The following is a 17,485-nucleotide window of genomic DNA, read 5'->3' on the forward strand; positions in this document are numbered from 1 at the left end:
ATTCATATTATACTCAATTTATTAAGAGACTAAACTCCTTTGTTATCTGTGCTTTATTTTGCACTCAGATAAACTGACATGGAGTTGGACATGCCCCAAATGCACTTGCATGATGCATTTTAGACTGCGCACTATAAATCCTGAAGATAGGGCCCTTTATGTGTGTAGGATTTAGAGCCATTTATTAGCACAAATGGAATACAGAATTCATAACCATCTGTTATTGGTGTGCAGTTACCTGCAACATTGAATTGATATTTTCGCAATCAAAGAATGAGGCCATCATACCACTAGATGGCACTAATCCTACAGACTGTAGCTTTAATATCTTAAATCATTAGGTCTAACATTTCCATGTATGCCAACAGTACATAAATCAGGGTGATCGAGGTCATTTCTTACCAAATGTTGGTTGAAGGTCTCGAGTCCAGACTTGTGGTGCCTCAGGGTCCTTTAGATCTCATGTCTGAGTATATCTGCAGCACCGTGTGACCTCTGCAGCTGGCGATCAGGAGAGTTCAGTTGAGGTTCAAGTTTCTAACGTTAAAGTCCAAACAGCGGCTTTGGACGCTGTCGTGTTCATGTCCAAGTGTGTCACTCAGAGACAAAATCCATAACCGAGAGTTCAGAGGTCAGTACATTACTGAGGTGACTGACAGTCTGATTATTTTATTGCACTCCAGACTACTGTGCGTTTCGACCAGACCTAATCTTTTTGTCCACAAACAAACTGTCTGCTGGGATCGGACGGCGCGGGCGTCTGGCGCCCAGCCTGATTAAATCCACGTTTAACGAGCAGATCCCAGCGGCTTGTAACCGCGGATGCAGCCGCTGATTGCGGAGCAGATCTGAGCCGACAAACCTTAATTTGAGATCCGTCCGCTGCGCTGAGCTGCTTCGCTGCGATTGGTCCAAATGGCAGAGAAAACAGCAGAGGACTGTGGGTAAATAAGTTTAGATGCCCAGCCGCCCTCTTTTTCAAAGTAATCTAACCCACTCTGTCTAGGAATTAGTTGACCTTGAAAGGTCAACTCAACGGGCCTGTGGGTCACGCTGCGATCCACTCTCATTCACAGTTCACCTCGCTAGCTTTTCTCCGTTGGGCCGTTTGATGTTATCTAATAAGTAGTCTCTTTGATCTGAGCAGCTAATCAGTGGAAACGTAATGAACAGACGGTCCTTAGAGAACCGTCCCCAAAGGTTTCAGACGCTCGCTGAATTACAATGAAACAAACCAAAGAGCTTTAGTTTGGTCCAAAATCATTTGTCTGTCCATCTGTTGTCCTACTCTTTCCAGGTCCTTCTGCTGATTTACGTCAGATTTTAGATATGGAGGACAGTCAACCCCAGAATGACCCTAGCAGGGTTTTTTTGGGGGGGGGGGGGGGGGGGGGGGGCAAAAGTCAAGGTCAATGGGGGTCAAAATCTAGATTTGTCTCACCAGTTTTTTCATCAAACTTCGTACACCTGGAGGTGGATTCTGGAATTGAAAGGTCAATCATTGGGGTCAAAGGTCACAATTCAAGTTTTTCACTTTGATTTGCACCGCATGTGGCACACACATGGAGGTGGCTTATAGAATTGCCCAGGCAAGGCCAAGATCGATCACTGAAGTCAGATTGTGGTCGACTCCTCTTTGTTTGATTTCAGTGAAGGTTGGCCACAAAATTGCTCTTTAGGAATTTATTTTTGTCAAGGAATTTGATTTACAACTGGATTTAGACCAAATGTGCCTCTCACTTATGGGGAGTCCAGAATTGTCCTGGCAAGGTCAGCTGGAAGTCAGTAATTTGGGCAAATGTCAGCTTGCTGCAGCCCTTCTTTGCCTTGGACTTGGTTTTATTGTCATTCAGTAAAAAAACACATCACAGATGCTGCCACAGAATGAAATATTGATTGCACTGCATGAATAGATAAAAACACAGAAAAAAGCACAGAATACCAGTCCAAGGTCTGTGGTTGTGATAGTTTTTTTTTTTTTTAACCGATCAATAATGGTCTCTGTATTGCATATATGAAGATGCTACAAGGATAATGTTTCAATCAGATGCTACAGTGTATTCTATATCCTACATTCTGTATTGCACAGTTCTCTCTATTGATTTATATTTAACTGTCCTATGGTGGTTGGGTAAAAGTTGTCCCTAAATCTGTGTGGTTTTGCAACTCGGGCTACAGTACTGTTTACCTGGAGGCAGGGGCGATCTAGAGATAAATTCATGGGGTGGCAAGCAGGGACAGGCACTATTATGTGGGGTGGCAATGTAATGTTTATGTATTATGCTATTATAGGTCAGGAATCTGGATTATAGCATCACGAGTCCAAGTTTCATATAGCCTAGAGCAGCGGCCCGCAAGCTTTTTGCGCCACGGACCAAGTTTCATGTAACGTTAAAACATTTTTGCAGACCAATATAGAAAAAACTATAAACAATGTGTGTAAAAAATATGTGAGTGGAATGGTAATTTCAAGCGCTCCAATGGGCGTCATAGATCTGTAAATTGTGTTTTCATGATCACAAAATGAGCTGTAGTAGTGCAGCAGATAACCAAAACAATTGTTCAGTTTGTGATAAAAGCATGAAATGTGGCACACATATTCTAAATTAACTAATGTTATTTTCAGATATGGAGACATCCTGGAGGTGACCTCTAATGAGCTACAGGGGTCAATAAAGAATTACACAGGGGTCAAATATAAAAAAAATTCTCCATCATGTTGAAAACTATACCACACTATTTGTGTGATCATAAGGATTCCAAAAATGTATAGTTTGGGCTATCCATGACTGAATGTTATGAGTTATGGGTAAAAACAGCAAATATGGTGACAAAGGTCAGTTTCAGTTTGTACAAGGGTGAAAAATTAAAGTTACTTCAGGTTTGGTAAAAAATTATGCAAATTATTGGTTGAGTGAATAGGATTTATAAATGGAATAGTTTTGACTATGTCGAATGCTTGGTCTCCAAAGTAAAGGTCAAACAAGGTTGACGTCCATTGGATTCTATGACATGTGACATATGTTACCTCGTAACATGATAACTTAGCGTGATAGATGGTGCAAACTATTCCTTTTTAAAATACTATTAACTAAACCAATAATTTGCATAATTTTTTACCAAAATTGGCGCAAGTTTAACGTTTGACCCCTGTACAAACTGAAACTGACCTTTGTCACCATATTTGCTGTTTTTACCCCATAACATTCAGTCATAGGATAGTCCAAACTATGCCTTTTGGAAGCTGTGTAATCAGATAAATAATGTGGTATACTTTTCAATATGATTGGAGCATTTGTTAAAGTTTGACCCCTGTGTAATTCTTAATGACCCCTGTAGCTCAGAGGTCAGTTCCAGGATGCCTCCATATCTGAAAATAAATATTAGTTAATTTAGAATATTTGTGCCAAATTTCATGCTTTTATCACAACTGAATGATTGTTATGGAAATTTTAGTGCAATTCTGCGGTAACGGAATTACAATCTGACCTAATCTGTAGTCGTTAGACGCAGTATGTCCAGATTTTGCTACTGTTGTAATTCCGTCGCCATAGACTTGCCCTTTAGCTAAGATGCACCACTATAGTAGAAAACAACATATTTAATCAAAGGAGAGCAGAGAAGCTGTATGAGTCTTACCTGAGCTGAAGACTCACAGAAACACACCTCAAGGGTGTGTGTATCAGCGCTTGTCCTCTGTTCATCCTTCTGTAATCTGTCCATCCCTCTGTCCTCTGTCCATCCTTCTGTCCTCTGTCCATCCATCCCTCTGTCCTCTGTCCATCCTTCTGTCCTCTCCTCACACCCTCTTCTCTTGTTTCTAATGTTCCTCTAAATCCACAACAAAGTGTTTTCTCCCCTCAGCAATAAAAAGTGCTCCACTGTTGCGTCATGAAATGAAAGTGAAAACCTAAAATGTTTACATTGCCGCACGCGTGCACGGACTTTTGTTAACATAACACGACTTAAGGTTGGACGAAACATCCCTAATATCTATGAGAGACCGAGTAAAACTGAAGTCTAGCTACAAAGAAAGGTTCGCCGGCTGATGTGACCAGTGTTGACGTCCGTCCTTGTTTTCAGTTCACCTGAAACAACGAGGGAAACAAGAGGTTCCGCCCTAATAAAAATACCACTGAAAACTTATTCCTCATTGTTTATTAATTTATACAGTACTTGGTGAATGTATCAATTTTATATTTCTTTCTCTGCAAAGTTTTCCTGGCAGCCGTGTGTGCTGGCGTGTCGTCGTGTCTTTTAGGGAAAGTTCGGCGTCACAACAGGTGGTGGTGGTGGTGGTGGTGGTGGTGGGGGGGGGGGGCAGGCAGCGCAGCTTGTGCTGCATTCAAGGGCGCTCAGAGAGCACAGTTTTCGCCGGTTAAAGCCATTCGCGAGGTCCCCTTTTTTGAAAAAAATGTCACCCACTTCTGATTGGGGTGGCAACTGGGGTGGGAAGGGCTATTTTTAGGGTGGCAGTTGCCACCCCATGCCACCCCAGTAGATCCGCCCCTGCCTGGAGGGGAAACAGATTGTTAAAGGGATGTGAAGTGTCCCTGATTATCCTTCTTGCACTGGACAATCAGCGCTGTTCTGCCAGTTCACCAATGGTTGGCAGCTTGGCCCTAATAATCTTCTCTACTGCCCTCTAGACCCTCAGTGCCATCCTGTCTGCAAGACAGCTACTTTTATGCCACAGAGAGATACTACTGGTTAATACACTCTCTTGTCTTCATGTTCATAGGTACAACCAACACGTTACAGTAACATTCACAGTTTCTATTCTCTGGTTATCAGTTTGAAGGCAGGGAATCCTGGTTAACGTTCTTTCAGTGTGACGCTAACATTACAGTTAACCCAGAGAACATTCCCTTCACATTAAAATATAATGTGACAAAGGTTGACACTAAATAACATCATGTCAATGCTCAGTTTATTAATCAGAATCGAATGAAATGTAGCTGGAAACTGGGAACTTTGAAATTCCAACCTCTAGCGATGACCAAACCTCTGCTTGTCCAAATAAGCAGCACAAAAAGAGGAAAACTGCAGTTCCTTGAAAGGCCACATGAGGCTGGGTCCAAGGTGAGCAGATTCCTGTAGAAGTAGTATTGCAGCGTTTTGTTTTCACTGAAGTATGTCTGTGGACAAGACAACTCAACAATGGCTGGATGGTTTTCTTTCAAACTTGGGAGGAATAATACTTGGATAGATACCTAGAGGTGATTAGACTTTGGAGCTGTTTGGTCAAAGAAATCATGATCCATCCATCCATCCATCCATCCATCCATCCATCCATTTTCTTCCGCTTTATCCTTTATCATGATCCAAGAAAACACAATTTTCTAATATATGTATTTCAACAACGATCAAGCAGGTAACACATGAGCCTTGTAATGCCTTTGATTTTTGAAGAGTTCTTCACTGACTGCTGCCGTGTGTCTTTCCTTCGTTTACTTTGTTTGTTTATCAGGAAGTAGCCGCATTTGTGCGTTTGTAAAAATGGCACTGCCCACCGAAGTCGTATGATCGGACATGGACGTCGACGGCCTCGCCAACGCCACACTGGCCAAGCTCCACATCTACCCGCCGTCTGATGCCAACTTCAGTTACCATGACTACAACTCCAGCACCACCTCGGCGCTCCCAGCCCTGACCACGCAGGCTTTTGAGGGAGTTGGTTTTCTGGAGGACCCCATTAAGCTGCCGAGTGTTCAGGTTGACCTTTGACCTTTTGCAATGAAAATCAGTGTGTGTGGAAAAATGTGGTGGATGTGTCCTACATTGGAACCTTTTTAGGTGTGTGGCGGTTCGTGTTACAACAGCAGAGCATTGGCATGATGGGAGCTCTGACCTGGAACTTTTTTTCCTCGGCAGGTGGTTCTTATTCTGGCCTACAGCACCATTATAGTGCTGGGGTTCTGGGTAATTCTCTGGTCATCTACGTCATCTACCGCTTCAGGACGCTGCGCACCGTCACCAACTTCTTCATCGCCAACCTGGCTGTTGGTACGTTGGCATGCAAATCAAGACCATTAATGTTTGCTGAAGCTGAGATGTGAACATTGCAGAGCAAAGACTGGCACATCTGTCAGCTGTGTTTCTGTGGTGCATAAATTTGGGCACCCTTGTCATTTTATTGATTTGAATACATTTAGCACTAATTATTGGAACACAAAATTGGTTTGGTAAGCTCATTGACCCTTGACCTCCTTACACAGGTGAATCCAATCATGAGAAAGGGTATTTAAGGTGGCCATTTGCAAAGTTTCCCTCTTTGCATCTCTTTTAATGAGTGGCAACATGGGAGCCTCTAAACAACTCTCAAATGACCTGGAAACAAAGATTGTTCAACATCAAGGTTTATGGGAAGGATACAAAAAGCTATCTCAGAGATTTCAGCTGTCAGTTTCCACTGTGAGAACATAGTCCTCCTTTCACCACTGGGACCACTTTGGAGTTTTCCTTCCACATCTGCTCCAGTTGCTCCTTCAGCTCTTGATACTTCTGGATTTTCTTGTGCTCCTTCTTTCTGGTGTTGCTGTCAGTTGGGATCACCACATGGATCAGAACTGCGGTTTTCTTCCCGTGTCCACCACCGCTGTGTCTGGTTGGTTGGCCGGCAGCTGCTGGTCTGTCTGGAATTTGAAGTCTCCTGGGACCTTGTCCCCACTGTGCTCAACCACCTTCAACAGTGTCTCCCGGCGGGACTTAAGGACTTCTAACCGTATGTGTCCTCTCAGTGTCCACTGTCCCAGCTCGCACCCTGTTGCTATGTGCTGGACTGTCTCTGGGGCACTTCCACAGGCTGTAACTTGGGTCCCGCTGGCTGTGGTAGACTCCTGCCTCTACGGATCTGTTCTTGTACTATATAAGGACTTGTTTTACTTTGTGGATAAGTCGAACTGAAATCACAAAGCCCTCCGTGTTGCTGTTACATAAGATGACTCTCAGATGGGCATAAAAATGCAGCCATAAAGACTCGCATGCTACATTTTGCCGTTTTATTGTTAATTGCAATGAGATTGAACATTGAAAAGCAGCTTATGTCTAAAGATTAAAGCCAACAAAGATCTCAGATCAGCAGGAAACGGCAGCAGGTACAGAGTCCACCAGGAGGCTGGTTTCTCAGCAGCTTGACTTTTTTCTTTTTTGAAAACTTGCACATCTCTGCGCATTTTTAACAAGCTGTAAAATATGTGTTTTGACACTGGACTTCAAACAGGGTGATTAAAAAAAATCCTGTTGAGGAACGAGTGCTTCGAGCAGCACTTCACTCCTCACGGCTCTTTAGTCCTGAGCAATAAATATTGTCACTGCCGCTTTATTCACGCGTAATGTGCAAATCTGAAGAGGAGACTCGGACTCGCCTGCAAAGCAGTTGACGATGCTGCAGCGTTTTTCTCAAAAACACACAAAAGACGGGCTTACACTGTCATCCAAAGCGGGGGGAAAAAAAAAAACTCCCAAAAGTTCAGCTTTTTGGACCAACGCAGATGTTTTATACTTGACATCACCTGTTTAAAATATCATTTATTTTGACCTCATTACGAGGCATAAATCGCCCTGTACCAACTCTCTTTTTTGGAATGTGTTGCAGGTCTGAAACATGAGAATGGATGGATGTATATTAACAAATAGAATGAAACTGGCCACACAAAGCATGAATTATCTTAAAAGACGAATCGCTGCAGAAATTTATTATTTTTTTGGTTAAATTAGAATTTTCCATCAGTTCCAACCTTTTCTATTGGGTTTGTAGAAAAGTAAAGCAATTCATTGTTTAAATTTAATGGAATGGAGATGGTGAAGTAAAGCAGCACCACAGACAGCGACAGAACAAGAGGAAAGTGAAAATGCTCAAGTTACCAGGCGAGGGATCATGAACGGAATCAAGTCACTCAAGTTATTTTGGATTTAACAGGAATCACTTTTTTTTTTTTTTAAACTTTAATTTGCATTTCACTTGCATTCATTTATTAATTAATTTGTTTGTTTGTCTGTCTGTTAGCAGGATTACGTCAAACTGAACAGATTTTGACGGAATTTCTGACTCCATTAAATTTTGGAGGTGATCCGGATTCTGGATCATTTCACTTTATAGCCTTTTTAGAATGTCAATACTACTCCACAAATTCTCTCCAAATTTGCACCACATATAGATATTAGGGCATGGAAGACTCCACGTGATTTTGGAGGTGATCTGAATCTTGATCCAGATTCTTCACTTTACATAAACTTTGAAGGATTACATCAAAATTACTTCACAGATTCTCACCACATATAGATATTAGGTCATGAAAGACTCCACTGAATTTTGGAGGTGATCCGGATCCGGATTCTGGATCAAGTTTCACTTTATTGACATTTTAGAATTACATCAATACTACTCCACAAATTCTCTCCAAATTTGCACCACAGATGGATATTAGGGCATGGAAGACTCCCCTTAATTTTGGAGTTGATCCGGCTCTGGATCAAGATTTCACTTTATATAGGCTTTTAAGGATTACATCAAAATGACTTCACAGATTCTCACAAATTTGCACCACAGATACATATTAGGCCATGAAATACTCCACTGAAAACTACTTCACGGATTTCACCAAATTTTCACTACATATTGGTGTTAGGCCTTGGAAGATTCCATTACATTTTGGAAGTGATCTGGGTTCTGGATCAGGATTTCACTTTGTAGGCCAAAACGTCATGGGTCCGGCGTCACGATGTAAAACCAAGATCAGGAAGACACTACTTGTGAATTAAAAATCAGATTGCAGCATCTTGATCAGTCGGACCATTCTGGATCAGTGTGCAATTACTGCACTGGGTTGTGGAATCCGGATCCAGGGGAAAGTCCAGGCATGATGTGAATCACATAACTTTTATTTTGAGTCCTCAATGACCCTTGGCGGATGTCAGAAATCTCATATTGCTCTTGTTTTTTAATGCTGCAGGTTAAAATGTTGAACTGACAAACATTTTCCACTTCAGTGCAGTAGAAACTGCAGCCTACACACACACACACACACACACACACACACACACACACACACACACACACACACACACTTTAATCTTTTTGGCTGCGAGTTATTGACCCACTTGCCCTCTGCTAATCTGAGCGAGGCAAACTTTGATTTTTTTTTTTTCTCCAGAGAGAAAACATTTACAGGAGGAATCAAGACTTTTCATTTATTTACTTCCCTCACATCTTTCCAGCAACACACCACAAAAAAAAAATCACATTATTACGGTGAAGTTGAAGGAAATAATTGGGGAAAGCTTAACGTGGCCGTCTGCAGTGTGGTTTTAACACTGTGGCCTGCAGTGTCGGTTGTTGTGCAAAGTGTCAATAAATTGGGTGCCAAGTCAACTCTGCTCCCGGCTGTTATTAATAAATAGCAGCACACATTGATTAACTGTGTGCTGGAAAATCCTCAGCAACATAATTACGGCTGCAAGTTTTGTAGCCTTTGCATTTTAAATCCTGAGAGCTCAAAGAAATGCAAAAATACTGCAATTAATTAAATGTTTAGTTTTATATAAAACCAGTTCGTGTGACTGATATGACAGGTCATGTGACTCTAAGTGAGCAGACGGTGTCTGTTGCTGCTGTTTGTTCTCATGAGCACACAATGACAGGAAATGAGGGAGATGATGTGTCACTGTGTAATTTTCCTTCACTGACGGGAAAACAGCCGTGTGGTTTCTCCTGCCTGCTCAATAATGCATTAAACATAAAGCCCAGATTTCACAGAGATGGAGGTTTGCTGTTCGACAGGAAGTAACATCCTTGTAGCGCCAAAGTAAGTTTTGAGACAGTTGAGACAGTTTTGACAGTGTGAGACAGTTTTGGAGTCTGTGCTGAGCAAAAGATGACGAGCTGAGCTGTTGCTCACATCCAGCGGAAAACCTGCTGAATGGATTTAATTTTTAATAACAGCTTGGTAGTAGAACCCATGTGCATGACCAAGGAATGTGGATGTGTGACATTTGACCCCAGTGACCTTGACCTTTACCCAGATGACTGACCTCTGGCAAACTTTGCCAGTGCAATTCCAAAACTTGCCTGCATACAGTATGTTTAGTCAATTTGGTGCAAGTTGAAATGGCAGATGCAATATTTTGACCTTTGATCCCAATGACCTTGGCCCCTGCCAGAACAAACCCTTTAAGAACAATTCGAGGGTTGACAGTCATCCGCATATCAAGTTTGGTGGAAATTGGCTGAAGGACCTGAGAGGAGGAAGTGAACAAACATTGCTTAAATTATGGCATGGGTTTTTCTAAACGGGGAAATAGTGGTGCCACGCCCCCTTTTTTTGGCCGATTTTTATTTTATTATTATTATTTATTTTTTTTTTTAGCGTTAATCCTAGCATACAGCAATAAATAAAATGTCAGCAAAAAAACACCATCAAAACAAAATGGCCAAATGCCTTTTAGGATTTATTGTAATTTGAACATTTTCATCCATAGACCAATAAGTAATTAATTAATTTGATTTGTCCTGAGCAGGTTTGTGTTGTTCTTCGTGTGTTTGCAGCCGACTTGTTGGTCAACACTCTGTGCCTCCCTTTCACCCTCGTCTACACGCTGCTCAGAGAGTGGAAATTCGGTGGTGCCCTGTGCTTCTTGTTACCTTACGCCCAGGGGCTCGCCGTGTATGTCTCCACGCTAACGCTCAACGTCATAGCCCTCGACCGCCACAGGTAGGTGGAGCTTAAGGCTTCTGGAGGTGTGTTTGTCATCATTGTCTGAATCTAAACTCTCTGGAGCCCAGGTTCTTCTTGTGTACTGAAATCCACGTTGTTGTTAATATGTGTTAGCTTGAAATCTTACAGCGACCCTGAGACCCATCAGGTTGATACGCATCCATGGATATCGTAGCATGAAGCTCGTAAGAGTCTAAGACAGTAGTCGGCACACTTCCCCTAATCTGCTAACCGCTAATTAGCAAAGCTAACTTTTTCACTAGCGGATTAGCTTCTCAGCTAACTTTGAAAACCATCAGCGGACCAATTAGCTTTGCTAAATTTAGTTCCACTAACTTTCTGTCTGCTAACTTTTTTTTGCTGGCATAGTGAGTAAAGCTTAACAGTCAAAAACATTTGTAAACCCTAAAATCATACATGTTAGTTCCTGTCTGTTGTGTTTTTTGCAATAATTAGACCACTGTGAGGACCTCAACCCTCCTACAGCAGAAAGGGGAAGGAAGGCTGCCGGCCCTATTTACATGCTGTGCTTAAGGCAGACATACTGTCGATCGCTGCTGCAATGCATTATGGGAGTTCAGGGTTAGTTTTTTTTTATATTTTTGTAGTACATATTAGTTTAGCACTGTTGTTAGTGTTATAGATTGTTGTGTTGTGATAGTTCAAGTAGTGTAATTAATTTGGTGAAGACTTACGTTGTAACCATGAGTGAAAAGGACCTTGCGTTTGATCTCTTCTGCCACTCTCTGTGTTGTTGTGTGTGAAAAGTAAATGACACTTCTTTGCACCAGCTGGCAGGGTGCATAAAGACAAAAGCTTTGGCTGTTGTTGCTTGTTTTGTGTTTGCGATGGCCTTTGGATTTGCTCAGAATAACCCTGCGGTGTTTTAAACTCAAAACTGGCGTATCAGTAGCCGACAGTGTACGAGTCAATACTAAAAGTTAGAGGTTAGCTGTAATTTCGCTAAATTTTTTAGTGATTTATCAAAGCTAACTTTTCGGTTAGCTGTGCCCACCACTGGTTTAAGTCTCCCCCTTGACAGGATGCCAGTCCATGACTGGTTCCTTGCCCAACCAACCAAGGTTGGTTGGAATGGAAGTATCTTGTCCAAGCACAGAGACAAGTTGCCTGAAGCACAAACCTGGCATCGACCCCCGGTCTATATGTTGGTAGTCCGCCTCTTATCTCACAGAGCCACCTCCTCTGGTAATATGGACTCATAATAACATGGATTTGGATATCTGGCAGAGACATGTGTGTATAATGTGATGTTTTGAATTTAATTTGGTTACCCTGCAGTGCTGGTTATCATAGCGTGTGGTTCACAGGTGTATCGTGTACCACCTGGAGACGAGGATGCGAAAGGACGTCTGTTTCGGTGTGATTGCATTGACCTGGGTGCTGAGCGCCGTCCTTGCCAGTCCCCTGGCGATTTTCAGAGAGTATAGATCCTTCACGCTAGAGCCCGGAAACACCATCCAGGTAGACTCCTGTTACTCTTCCTCAGACCTTTCATTCTTCTCTCTCTCATCCTTCTGTCCCTCTGAGTCCATCTCTTGGCTCTTCCTTCACATCCTCTTTCCTCATTACCACATCTCCTCACTTGCATCCATCCTCCCTTTTTTTCATCTTTCTACTCCCATTACTGCAGCAGATAAGAGAATAATTTGGCACAAAAACACCTTAGACATTATTCTTTTAAAAAAGCACAATGCCCACTTGAATTTTCAATTGGCGGCAAGGTAGGGGTTAACTGAAGAATTACACTGGGGTTGAAATTTAAAAATGCTCCAATCATCTTGAAAGGTATTTCATATTATTTATCTGATCATAAAGATTTCAAAAAGGTATAGTTTGTATTATCTATGACTGAATATGGAGTTATGGGTTAAAACAAATAGAAAAATGATGAGAAAGGTCTTTTCAGTTTGTACAGGGGTTAAAAGTTAAAGTTGCTCCAATTTTGGTATAAAGTGGTGCAAATTACTGGTTGAGCTAATAGGATTAATAAATTGAATAGTTTTGACTGTGTTGAATGTTTTGTCTGCAAAATAAAGGTTAAACAACGTCAACGTCCATTGGATTCTATGACATATAACATATGTTACCCTGTAACGTGATAACTAAGCATGATACATCCAAACTATACCTTTTTGTGATCTCTGCAATCAGACAAATAATATGGTATAGTTTTCAATATGGCTGGTGCATCTTTTAATTCTGACCCCTGTGTAATTCTTCAATTGATCCCTAGCTGGCTGCCTATTGAAAATTCAAGTAGATGCCCTGCCTTTTCAAAAGGGTCGTGTCAAAGGTGTATTTGTGCCATATTTGGTGCTTGGATCACCATTTGAAATATTTTTTCAGTTATCGGCTGTACAACATGCTTTCAACCTTTCTGTCCCACTATCCATTTTGTTGCACCATCTATTCATTCATTTTTTTTCCAATTTCACACCCAACTTTCATTTTCTTACTTAAATACTATAAAACTGACGTTGAATTCAGCAAAACTGTTTAATCTTACTTGATATTAGGGTGTGCACCAATCAGATGTTTTGGATTGGTATTAGTCTGATATTGGCCAGAGTTACTGCTTTAGATTTTGGAAATCTGATTTGAGACTTCGGTTGTACATCTGAGTCACGTTGCGTACCACATTTATGGCAGCAGAATATTTGTTTTACCATTTGCGTTGATGTTTTGTTAGATGGCTAGGTCAGAAAAGCGCATATTGATGTACAGATTTAGTTTAAGATGTGGAAAAAGGTATCAGATTGGTATCTATCAGCAGATTCTGAGGGTTTCAGCATTATACTGGGCATGAAAAATGGTTGCATCCGAGGCACTGTAGGAAAATGCATTTTGCAAATGGTGAGAGCAACTGTACTCATTGGCGTAGGTAGTGTTTTTGACTGGGGGGGGGGGACCCAGAATCAGTCAACTTTGAAAATAGTCAACAATTTCCATCGTATGCAGTGATTTAAGTTGGTATGTCTTGGCTACGTCGCTGTGCTGTCCTACCGTTGATACTGTTTTAATTCTGTAATCTGCTATATTGTTATTTAAACATTTTTTCTTGTTGTTTTTGAGTTTTAGGCTGATCCCCCTTTCATTGCAGACATCATGAACTACACAAACCTGGTGAAAAAATAGCAACTCACATGAAATACTGCATGATATTTAGCATGCTCACTAGCTAGCGCCTTCACTGCTTGCAAGATAGTTTGCTCATTAGCTTACTTGCAGTATTGCTCAGTTAACTTGTGTTCAACTTGCTAGCTAAACTGTATATAACGTATCTCTATTATTAGCCCAGGGATCAATTTCAAGCTTATATACACATACATGATATCAACACAAAATAGGCTATAGCAATTTATAATTATGCATATTTAAGAAAATTTCCCAATCAACATACAGTAAGTAGTGTGATACATGGTGTTCACAATCATTCAAAAGGCTTATTTTTAAGCTAATTGCTTGCTAGATAGTCAAGCTGGCTGTGTTGCTGTGTCACTGTCATGTCTGAGCTAGCCTAACTAGCTTGTTAGCTTAGTCAGTCACTGCGGGAACTTCCCACTAGTCCTAGGGTCTACTTGTGCTAGTCCTAGAGTTCACTAATCCTGGTTTGGATTAGGGATTAGGGTTACTGTTAGTGTTAGGTTTAGGGTTAAGGGTTAGGGTGAACTTTAAAATCAGTTTGGGGTTATAATATACACCATTAAATAATAGAGGTTAGGACCAGTGGATCCTAGGACTAGTGAACCCTCCCCAGTCATTACTCAGATAATTTGTCAGTTACTAGAATGAAATGTATTTGTATTGTTTTGTATTTTCATATTAGTGACTGCTAACTATACTGTCCTGTTTTTAAAGAAGTTATCATTTCAGTAGGGTATAATTTCATAAAATTGGATCATGTAACACAGTTAGCTAATATTTTAGCTTCAGGATCCTCCACATTGAAATGGTGTGTGTGTGAATTAAAGAAAATATCCATGCAAGTCCATAGTTTCCCTCTTGGAGAGAAGTTAAGTAAAATTACTTGGAAATTAATTGATATATACTCTTTAAATTCACTGCCAAAGCTGCTTTCTGCACTGCACCATGTTCTTTTTTTAATCTGTTTGATCTTTGATGGAATGTAGTTTGCTTAGAATCCCCAGAGTTTTCCCACATCCTGCCATCTACAAGTAGGCTCCTTTCTGAATGGTTATACATGTGAGCAATCTCATTTAAAGTGAAAATGCAGTGAGTGATTGCGGCCTGGGTGAACCGCAGCTCTACGGTCCAAAATATTGACGTCTGATACAATCCCGGTTATTGGCAACAGTTTTCCAAACCATAAATCTGAAAAAGGGGAATTAAACGTTCCTGTCTTTCTGGGCTGCCTTCAATTAATTCTCGTGTGACATTAAAATCATCTCGCCGATGCATGAAAAGGTCTTCATTGACATAATCCATCATATCGGATCTGATGAAGTTTCAAGAAGATTTCTCTAAAGTTACTCAAAAGCAACTGTGCTTCGCATTGTGGGAAGTGTGTCCAAACAGGATGGCACTGATTGATGGTGAAATTCTGCCGCTAAAGTTGGTTGACTAAAGGCTAAAGTTAATTGAGCTAATCAACAAAAAGATGTTGAATGTGATCTCTGTGGTGTTGCAGGTCTGCATGGAGAAGTGGCCCGGTAAAAATGCCGATGGCACAATCTACAGCATCTCGATTTTGATCCTGCAGTACTTCTGCCCTTGTCCATCATTTCTTTTGCCTACGCACGAATATGGTCCAAACTCCGTGGACATGTCAGCCCAGCAGTTAATGGTGCCAATGCCTCTTGTGCCGGTGGCGGTGCAGGATCAGAGCGCCACCGCCGGCGCCGTAAGACCACCAAGATGTTGGTGACCATGGTGGTAGTGTTTGCTGTCAGCTGGTTGCCCTTCCACGCCTTCCAGTTGGCCACCGACATCGACAGCTCGGTGCTGGACATGCGTGACTTCCACCTGCTCTACACCATCTTCCATGTCATCGCCATGTGCTCCACGTTTGCCAACCCGCTGCTGTACGGTTGGATGAACCGCAACTACCGTGCCGCTTTCCTTGCCGTCTTCAAGTGTCGGGGAGAAGGAGAGGGGGGGAGGAGCAGTCGGCTGGATAGTATCCATCCCATCGGTGGAGGAGGAGGGCGAGGGAAGAAGATGGTGCTAGAAGCGCAGGATGTGGTGTCAACCCGCCTAAACGCAACGGACGTTTGAGAGCCTGAGAGAGGCGACGCGAAAATGACAGCACAGTGAGAGACGATAAGCCATTGAGGGAGTCGGGAAGATAAAACTATCAGGACGCTGGAAGGACACAAACTTCACAGTCGGGAAATGAGATTCAAGACAAAACAGGAATGACATTGAATGTCTTTTGGGGAGCTTCAAGAAAATGTTAAAAGAAACAAAAAGAAACCGAACAACTTGCATCACAAGAGCATGACTTCATCGTGTCTACATCGGGATTTTAACCAGCAAACTTCAGCTTTTTGGGAAGGAATTATGTGAAGACGGTGAAGAGGTTTATTCCCAATCAACAAACATGCTCACAAACAGAAAAAAAAAATGACTGACTTGATGTTTTTTCAAATCATGTGGGGAAAAAAAGCTTTATTCCACCTTCATGTCTGCACGCAACACATTTACTTCCTGTATTTAAACCAGAGTGGCTTATGACGAGTGATGTGGCACAAGCTGATTGGCTGCATGTTTTTTTTTAAGGTGATATCAAAACATTGAGATGAAATATCAAAGGGGAAAAAAAGTCAAATGTTGTTCCTGTATCTGCTCTGAGGCAAAACACAGATGGCAAGACACAAACCCAAAATTTAAACTCTGTAAATATACTTCTGCAGTGATTTGTGGAATCATTAATTTGTTGTTCAGCAGAAAAAAAAAAAAAAAAAAAAAAAAAAAAATCAAGAAAATCCAAATACAAGTCAAATTCCAACACAGTGTTCATGATTCATATCTTCATGATGAAATGACATTTAATATCACGCTCATTATGGCAGACTGTTTTTGTCCTTGTATAAAATCATTGAAAAGCAATTTTTTTTACATTTGGAAATTTGAAGTTTTGCCCTTTCATGACTTACTAATGTGAGGGGGGAAGGACCCTAACTCACATGTATACAGAACCTATGAGGGACTTTAATATTTTTACATCGTTCTTTACAATTTGTCCATGTTTTTCTGCTTGTAGGAATGTGCATGAACTGGATTTTCTAACAAATAATCTAATGCCGTGTAATGGAATGATGGCAAAGGGACTGATGAGGGAGCCATGACACACAAACCACAGTTGAAATCATTAGTCAACCAATCGATTACTGGAAATACGATACCATACCATACACTTTACTGTCCCCGAGGGGAAATTCTTCCTGGACTTCAAGTGTTCTACAGACACGTCTATCTCAAGAAATCAATAAATCAATAAATATAGTAACAAACAGTACAATACTTGCATGTTTATGGAAAATTCAGCAACAAATTCCATGTTACCCATAGTCTACTATACAATTAAATCCGCATACGGAAAAGAGATAGTATGCCTTTACATCTGAAAGATGTCTGTCTGAAGATGCTGTCTTCAGATGGACCACACAAATAACCAACATGTATTTTAACAAGTTATTTGCTGAGCTGATAAATAGAGCCCGACTGATATGGATTTTTTGAGGCCGATGCCGATAACGATATTTGGATGAAAAAAAATGCCGATAATC

At 41.3% G+C, this 17,485-nt stretch overlaps 1 protein-coding gene across 1 annotated transcript; it reads left to right on the forward strand.

Moving 5' to 3' along the window:
* Nucleotides 1–381: 381 nt before the first annotated feature.
* On the forward strand, nucleotides 382–16,482 carry npy2rl (neuropeptide Y receptor Y2, like). Its single transcript, XM_034165147.1, is given in 8 exon segments — nucleotides 382–517; nucleotides 5,471–5,715; nucleotides 5,875–5,908; nucleotides 5,911–6,006; nucleotides 10,547–10,712; nucleotides 12,044–12,197; nucleotides 15,385–15,460; nucleotides 15,463–16,482. Coding segments are annotated over 7 exon segments (1,218 nt in total). The 5' UTR covers nucleotides 382–517; nucleotides 5,471–5,532; the 3' UTR covers nucleotides 15,972–16,482.
* The last annotated feature ends 1,003 nt before the right edge of the window (nucleotides 16,483–17,485 follow it).

The sequence above is a fragment of the Thalassophryne amazonica genome, chromosome 23 (assembly GCF_902500255.1).
Source record: "Thalassophryne amazonica chromosome 23, fThaAma1.1, whole genome shotgun sequence".
NCBI lineage: Eukaryota > Metazoa > Chordata > Actinopteri > Batrachoidiformes > Batrachoididae > Thalassophryne > Thalassophryne amazonica.